The sequence below is a fragment of the Fragaria vesca genome, linkage group LG1 (assembly GCF_000184155.1).
Source record: "Fragaria vesca subsp. vesca linkage group LG1, FraVesHawaii_1.0, whole genome shotgun sequence".
In the NCBI taxonomy this organism is placed as follows: Eukaryota; Viridiplantae; Streptophyta; class Magnoliopsida; order Rosales; family Rosaceae; genus Fragaria; species Fragaria vesca.
Genome location: NC_020491.1, coordinates 12049041 through 12057117, shown reverse-complemented (window position 1 = coordinate 12057117; position 8077 = coordinate 12049041). Strand labels below are relative to the sequence as shown.

General features: G+C 37.1%; 1 protein-coding gene across 1 annotated transcript; it reads right to left on the bottom strand.

Moving 5' to 3' along the window:
• Positions 1 to 520: 520 nt before the first annotated feature.
• On the bottom strand, positions 521 to 6246 carry LOC101309776 (2-isopropylmalate synthase 2, chloroplastic-like). The gene is made up of 12 exons (XM_004289219.1): positions 5540 to 6246; positions 4719 to 4932; positions 4545 to 4625; positions 4276 to 4368; positions 4098 to 4184; positions 3899 to 3999; positions 2521 to 2554; positions 2357 to 2431; positions 1995 to 2078; positions 1768 to 1902; positions 1229 to 1362; positions 521 to 1146 (listed from the first exon to the last, which is right to left on the bottom strand). The coding sequence occupies exons 1-12, from the start codon at positions 6244 to 6246 to the stop codon at positions 1005 to 1007; spliced, it is 1887 nt and encodes a 628-aa protein (XP_004289267.1). The 3' UTR covers positions 521 to 1004.
• Positions 6247 to 8077: the final 1831 nt, after the last annotated feature.

Genomic DNA, 8077 nt, shown 5'->3' with positions numbered 1-8077 from the left:
GAGTTCTCCGGGAAGGTTATGAGACTGAGTCGACCCACTCCAACCCCAAATCCAAGTTTTCTACCCATATCTGTTTGTAATCAAATACTAGGTTTATGTTCATTTCAGTAATGCATTGTATAGTGACATATATAGATCAGGAGCATCACCCACTTAATCAGTGTAATTAACTCCTTAACCAACACTTCTGACCTTCCCTTCGCCATAGTTAATGCACGATTTAAGGAGTAAAAGAAAGGCTATAAATCAGTAGGATCAAATTAAGTTCATGCACATATATGGAATTATGGATAAAATCGTAGCTAATACTGCTAGATGTGGACGTCCTCAAAATTTTCAACTTCGGTAATTGGATTTCTGAAATCCAAAGGCTAGAGATGACACATTCTTAACGTAGAAAGTAGAAACAACCAAATGGTTCCTGTAAATTTTATCATTTTAGCGTTTTTTTTTTCTTCCTTTTCTATATAAATTTTAGAAACTAATTGTCTATGAATTCATACTGAAAATCACAAAGATTATGCAAATACAAAGCAAAGATTCTTTATTTATCAATTAAGAAAGCATAGCTCACTCCCTCTCTCTACACTTCAACAGTTTAACCAACTTGGCCTGCTTTGACCTCATTCCATATTTACTTGGCTCCTCCTTAGTAAATGAGGAAGAGGTCAAAGCCTGATTTTGATAAACCTATTTTGTGATTTGTAACTTCTCTACATCAGCTGTCCGTAGCGCAATAGCACACCTTCAATACAAGCTTGCTCTCAAACTACAACTCGCTGGCAATGGCTTGTTCAAGCCAATCACATCTTTAGCAAACAAATGCATCTTTAAAAGACTAAGATAAAATAGTACACCCCTAACGTTCAATTTCAGGGTATTCACTTGATGATTCCAAACATTTTACTTAAGTTTCTAGAAAACACTGTACAGAAAAACAAGAAACTAAGTGGAGCCAGGATCTCAAAGCTTACGCATCACATGTAATGTTTACCAAAACCTTTTTATGCCGACACTGGGGTTCGTTCTGCTGATTCTGGTGGAATCTCTTGTGGAAACCTTTCCTTGAAACCTAGCATCTTGTTCAAGGCACCAATGTAGGCCTTGACACTAGAAACAACAATGTCCATTCCTGCTCCAATTCCACTGGCACCAGAAGACAAATAGAGGTATAAATTATTAATGTTCAAGCAAACTTGAAAACAATGCAAGATAAAAGACTCCTTACCTGAACGTCCGTTGAGATATCTCACCAGCGACCATGTCACTGTTTTCAACTCGAATTACAACACGAGTGGTGGCTATTGCATCTATTCCTTCTGTGACCCCATTCATAGAGTACTCAACGAGTGTTACTGGTTCCTGTCATACAACAAATATAAGCAAACTTCTTTACAAACAATCACATGATAATAATGTTTATAGCAACTGGGAACCAGCTAAAGTTTCATTAATCACTCTTTAAAATAAATAGATAAATAAATGAATATAAAAGGAAAAGGCAACACCAGAATACGGTGATCTTCAACATCTATCATTGGATGAATGCTGACAGATCTTAAAAGAGCAGACGTATCAACATTGAAACAAGTCTCTAAAGTGCAGTTTAAATATTCATGGCCACATTTTTATTAATCACCTTAACCAACAAACTACCATATACAATGAGCTTGAAATAGGAGTAACTGTACAAGTGTTTGCAACAAATTATATTCGAGCATCACATGTAATTGCAAGATAGAAAGTTACAGCATGATCTTAACGAACCTTCACAATGAGATCAACAGCCTTGTAAGCTGAATCCACTGGTCCCGTTCCAACTGAACATGCAATATGCTCTCTCCCATCAGCATCAATTAGTTTAACGGTTGCTGTGGAAAGACCAAGAGTTCCACAGGTAACCTGAGAATCCAGTTCAGGTAAACTAAAGATGAGTTTCTCTTAAAACTTTAGCATAAAGATGAGCAAGAAATTTGAGAACTGTCTCGACTCACCTGCAGATCATGAAGCTTCCAGACAACTTCTGGCTGAAAAACTTCATCTGACACCAATGCTCTGAGGTCTGCATCAGTGACTCTCTGTGACACCAGCAATTAAAATAAGAGGGCAAACAAGAATATCTTGAAGAACACCAATTAAGAAATCTGTAAAAACATTGAAAAGATACAAAGATCATTCTGTTCACTGTGCATCTTAGTTAACTGGGCTGTTAGTTTATACAATCCAATGTCTAAAAATTCTGATCTTATAGATAATTTACTACACATCAACAAAGGAATTTCAAAAAGACAGTAATGCATACTCCACAATCTATAACAAAATGAACTCCAGAAGTGAATTACAACATTCAGCTTACCTTTTTCTGTTCAGCTACTCCTTTGAAACGCCAGAATACAGTCTCAAGTTGAACATCATCAAGCTCATAACCAAGCTAACAAGAGCAAAGAAAGCATCAGGGAACTGTGGTCAACAAACCAACAAAGTTAGTTTGACATTGCAATAAATGAGCAGCATTTGCACCTGTTCAAGTTGCTTTTTCACAGCATGGCGTCCACTGCAAAAGACAAAATCATGCCCAGACAAAACAAAACCGAAAATTTAGAGTTTGGAGGAAGGAAATGTTAGAGCAGAAAATAAGTAAATTTCCAAGGAAAACATACATGAAAGCAAAACAAGTGAATTATGAAATAGCACATATTTTTATCTTATTGGATAACTCACAGAGGTTTTAAGATCTAAATGCAAATATAATTTATATCCAGATACTTGTTTATGATGATTTAAAATCCTAATAATCTTCATAAGAAGTATTCAGACAGGTGCAGCATGGGATAATGTGTGCCTTTTTACCATCATTCCAGATGGTTCCCCGGAAGCTCAGTTAGAAGTTCAAGGTCTGGAATTTAAAGATCCCAAGTCCTTTCAAAAATACATATATAAAGGGGAAAAAAGTCAGGACCATTCAGCATCATTTTATCTGTCAATGTTTTTTAGTTAGGTAGTGGCGCTTTTGTTCCTGCATTCCATTTGGGGTAATGGATAGATCTTACTGACTATCCGGTGTACTATAAATCTGTTGTACTATAGCAATTGCTTAATGCAATTTCTTCTTATCAAAAAATGTTGAGTTTCAAATAAAGTATTTAAAAGAGAAGTTTTAAAAAGTGGCGGGAGAGATTATAATGGTAAGGGGCAAGGATGTTAGATATACACTAAAAACAGTTACAAATACTTCTTTCTTTCTTTTTTGTGTTGTCCGCATTCATCTTTCTCCATTCCTCACTTTATCTCCCTCCCTCATCTTCCTAAACCTTCCCCAATCTCTTTCCCAAAGAAAATGAAAAAATCACTAACCATTACATGCTCAAATATAAATTTAAGGAAATAAGATGAGTAATTGCTCACAAACCAGAAAAATTAAGAAACACAATTAGGTCATCCTAGTTGTGCATGATGAAAAGAAAATTCAGGTGAATGAAAAGTGCATTGGAACATATTAACTGGACAAAAAGCCAAAAACTCAAGAGCAGTACAAAATCGCAAATCAAAATGATGCCAACGAATATCCAACGGTTACTACGAAACTGTTATAACAGACCAAGACAGCTAATCTAGACACGAAGATGATACTTTATTCTATAAGCTTACGAATAAGTTAACAGGTGACAATTGACTTTGTGAGAGTTTTAATATTAATTCCCTAGTCACTATTGACCCAAATCACCAAGTTTTACAAGAACAAAAATAACTTACGAAATTGCTAATGAAAAGTATTGCTACTATTTAATTTCAATAAGGTGATTGAACTTTAATTTTCTACAATACCAAATCTTATGAACAGAAAAGAGAAGTATGTATTCAGGCCATAAATTAGAATAATAGTTTCAATAGAATTTACCTAAGTTTTCCGAGGACAATGCCAGCTTCATTGGACCGGTCATAACCAATATCTTCAGGGGATATAATTTCATAGGTACGTTTGTCCTTCAGCATTCCATCCTATAGATCAGAAAGCATATTAGATGTACATACTTATGGATTTGATAATGAGTTATGACCAACTGAAACTATGAAATCAGGCAAAAAAAATGACAAACCTGATGGATACCGCTTTCATGTGCAAAAGCATTAGATCCAACAATAGCCTTATGTGGCTGCACATGCATCCCAGTGTACTCTGAAACCTATAAAACCAAACCATTTAGGAAAGAGACTTCATCCAGAGCAGTTACAGACTTACAGTGATAAAGGAATAAATGGTTGAAGAAAATATACCATCTTGCTTGTAATATAAATATGTTTAGGATTGATTCCAGTATATAGCCCCCCAAATACTTGCTCCCCACGGCAGTTTAAAGTCATGACAACCTGCAGATATATTAGTTTAACCATGTTATTTAAAGGAAAACAAGAAGAAATAATATATAGTTTTGACGCAGTTTACGTAGTTTTAACATGAACTCATAAGAACGACTTCTCAAAATTCAACATTACTCATAACTAAACTACAAATATGGCATATTGCAACAGCAATCAACTCTCACCTCCTCTAGTGAAGCATTACCAGCCCTTTCACCAATTCCATTGATCGTTACTTCCACTTGCCTAGCACCTCTACTTGCCCCCTGAACATAGAAAAGATAAAGTAATTTGCATTTTTTCAAAACACTACATGCCCAAATATAACAAGACCAAAAGAAGAAATAAAAACAGTATACCGCTAAAGTGTTGGCAGTAGAAAGTCCAAGATCATTTTGGCAGTGAGTCGAGATGATAACATTATCAATTCCAGGGGTATTTGCTTTAATATCAGCAATTAACTGACCAAATTCATTTGGCACAGTAATACCCACAGTGTCAGGAATGTTCAGAGTTGTTGCTCCAGCCTTTATGACTTCACCTAAAATCTGATATAGAAACTCCTTCTCAGATCTGGTAGGATTTGGTCCAAGAAAACAAAAGAGTGAACTATTAGAAACACAAGCAAATGAGATCTACTGAATAAAAATTAACCAAAGAGCTAAATAAGTCTATGATTCACCACAAATATAATGAGTAATAGTCACCTTGCAAACAACCAAATAACAAAACAAGCCCTAATCTTACATATATTCTTTCCCTTGCTAGGGACAGGCTTTAAATCCATGAGGTACACTAAACACTAGATAATTCAACATATAACTTCGTAAGCTTTGCGATTATAACCCAACCCCCAAATCCCCAATACAATCCTACTGAACTCTACCAGCACGGCCAAATTCCGATATATAACTTTCCATAAATAAAGCAAACACTCAGACATATGTTCTAGCATTCGCTCTTTAAGCCAACCTCCTGAATTATTAAGTGCAAGTTGTTCAACTCAATCCTAATTTCGACACAACTACCTAAGCATATTATATTGCTCATACTGACAATCTATTCTACATCATCATGCAACACCTCGATAATCAACTCACATTCTTAAAGGGTCAATGTTGATCATCACAGAATCTAATAAATTAATGAATTTCAGAAATGATAGAATTAATCACACTACCTGCCAGCATCTTCAGGGCTAAACTCAACATCTTCGCAACCCAAGCTCCTAGCATAGCTCACCATACTCCTCGCAATTTCAATCACCTGCTCCTTCGTCTTCCTCAGCTTATGCTCCATATGAATCGGACTCGTTGCGATGAACGTATGAATCCTCGGCCTCTTTGCATACTTCACCGCCTCCCACGCCGTCTTGATATCCTTCTCATTACACCTGGACAGCCCACATATCACAGGGACATAACCGTCTATATCCACAAAGTTCCCGACTTCCTTGGCGATCGTCTTCACCGCCTCGAAGTCGTCTTTCGATGCCGCCGGGAAACCCGCCTCAATGATGTCGACGCCGAGCTTGGCCAGCTGGCGCGCAATGCCGAGCTTCTCCTTGGAGGTCAGCGAGGCTCCCGGGGACTGCTCGCCGTCGCGGAGAGTGGTGTCGAAGATGCGGACGTAGTTCGGGTCGGAGATGCGGTTCGGGACGTAGTCGGGGCGGCGCGTGGGGGTAGGGTTAGGGTTTTGGGAGCAGAGAACGCGGCCTTTGGTGGCGGCGCGGGGATTGGGAGCAGTAATGTGGAGGCTTGAGCTGTCATGGCGGCGGTTCGGGAAGTGTGAACGGAATAGGAGCTGAGATTGGGACGGAGAGTATTTGACTGAAGAAGAAGAAACGGCGGCGCGTGAGATGGTGTGAGGAGAGCACACAGTCGCCATTGCTAGGTGGAGGCGGGAGAAAAAACCCTTGCAGGGACAATTGGACAAGAAAAAAGGAGAATGGAGGAGGCCACGTTTTGGTGTTATCAGCAATGGGAATTGAGTTCCGCTTCCTTTTAGATTTTGGAATGGCGGCGGTTTAAACAGTTTTATATTATTTTATGTCAAATTTTTTTTAATTATTTTAGGGTTTTGGATTCATCAACCTAAATATTAAAAATAAATATTAAAAATAAACTATATTAGAGCACCCAACATTTACAGAATTAAAGGATAGAACAAGATTGACCTTCGGATGAACACAATCAATCCAAACACCACAGTAGTCTGCAGTATGACCCATATTAACAAGTACATTAGCAACAAAATTAACTTCTCTAAAGACATGTTTGAAGCTAATAGACTCAAATGAATTTTCTAATAGCTTGATGTCATGGAGCAAGCTGAGAAGTCTCCAAGGAGGTGCATAAACGTGGTTGATTGTATCAATGACTAGCTTCGAGTCACCTTCAACGTCGATCTTCGAATGACTCATCTCTTTTGCGCAAATGAAGCTATTACGAAGAGCTAATGCTTCAGCAATTGGAATTGCGGTATTTTTGGCATTGAAAGCAGCATCAACAAGGGGCTTACCTAAGTTTGTTCTGATTACGAAGCCACTTGTTGTTGAATTGCTTTGAACGGATCCATCAAAGCTTATTTTGACTCTGTTTGGGGGTGTTGGTGACCACCTAATCATTTGATTTTCAATCATACTAGTTGAATTGGGGTTGGCCCTCTAGTATATGATGTGATGACATGTTGCTGCAACAGTTGTGGCTGTAGGATTAGGTAATAATCTTCTATAAATAACACCATTTCTAGCTTTCTAAATCTGGCAGCAAGTAATAATCAGTTTCTCAAACAAGTTATTATCAAAAGGTTATTCAAAAACCTTTCATGTGGCACTTTAAGAAACCCTCTTCGTCTAGAGGTGGCACCATATTGGATTCATTCCAAACCATCTTAATGGATCTGGAATAACCAAAGAAATGGTCAAGAAAACTAAACTTGTAACATAGTTCAAAATTATGATATAGTACTGCAATTTAAAAACTTAAAAGGACAATAGGAGTCAACAATGTCAAAATTATGACAGTGTTGCAATTTAAAAACTTCAAAAGACACTAGAGTCCACAAGCAATATCGAACTGTGTTGCCCAAACAATCATGTCATACATATAACATTTTTACCACACATAGACATTTAGTTCAATCATTATCCCTTCTTAGATTTATTTTTGCAATGTGTTAAGTCATGAGATCATTTTGATATGATCGCTATCAACTACGATAACTTTGATAGATCACAAATTGCTAAGAAAAAATGTCTTTGAATGACTTGATAAATTTTGTTTCTCAGGTTTTGTTGGTGTGATTATAGCATTTATTCCGTTTAATGGAGATGACTATGAGCAGTGAATCAATAATAAGGTATACACTCAAGTCGGTATCGGTGGAATTAGATATGTGATGGTTGATTGTTTGGAAGAAAGAGAGGATTATCGAGGAGCTGATTCCTATAGTTGATGATGAGGCTGATTGGAGGAGGGAGGTGGTGTATGTTGTGCAGTTTCCTGCTGATCTTGAGTCATATGAGTATATTATGAGAGTAGATCAGTGAGGTCATATAAGTTTAGGACTTTTAAGATAAACAAATAAACCTAGGTAGAGAGAACATTAAATAAAAAAAAAAAGTTTGATACATTTTGTTATTTTGTAAGTAATGAACTATTTTCTTATTCAATGTGTTTGTATTGACACCTCAAAGGATCTTCAGAGTTGCTGATTT

Excerpts from the sequence above, each read along its gene's own strand:
- LOC101309776 (XM_004289219.1), bottom strand. The coding sequence starts at position 6,246 with ATGGCGACTGTGTGCTCTCCTCACACCATCTCACGCGCCGCCGTTTCT. Across the intron at positions 4,000-4,097 it reads ATGAAAGCGGTATCCATCAG|GATGGAATGCTGAAGGACAA; the intron begins GTTTGTCATTTT and ends TCTGATCTATAG. Across the intron at positions 2,079-2,356 it reads GAGTAGCTGAACAGAAAAAG|AGAGTCACTGATGCAGACCT; the intron begins GTAAGCTGAATG and ends CTGGTGTCACAG.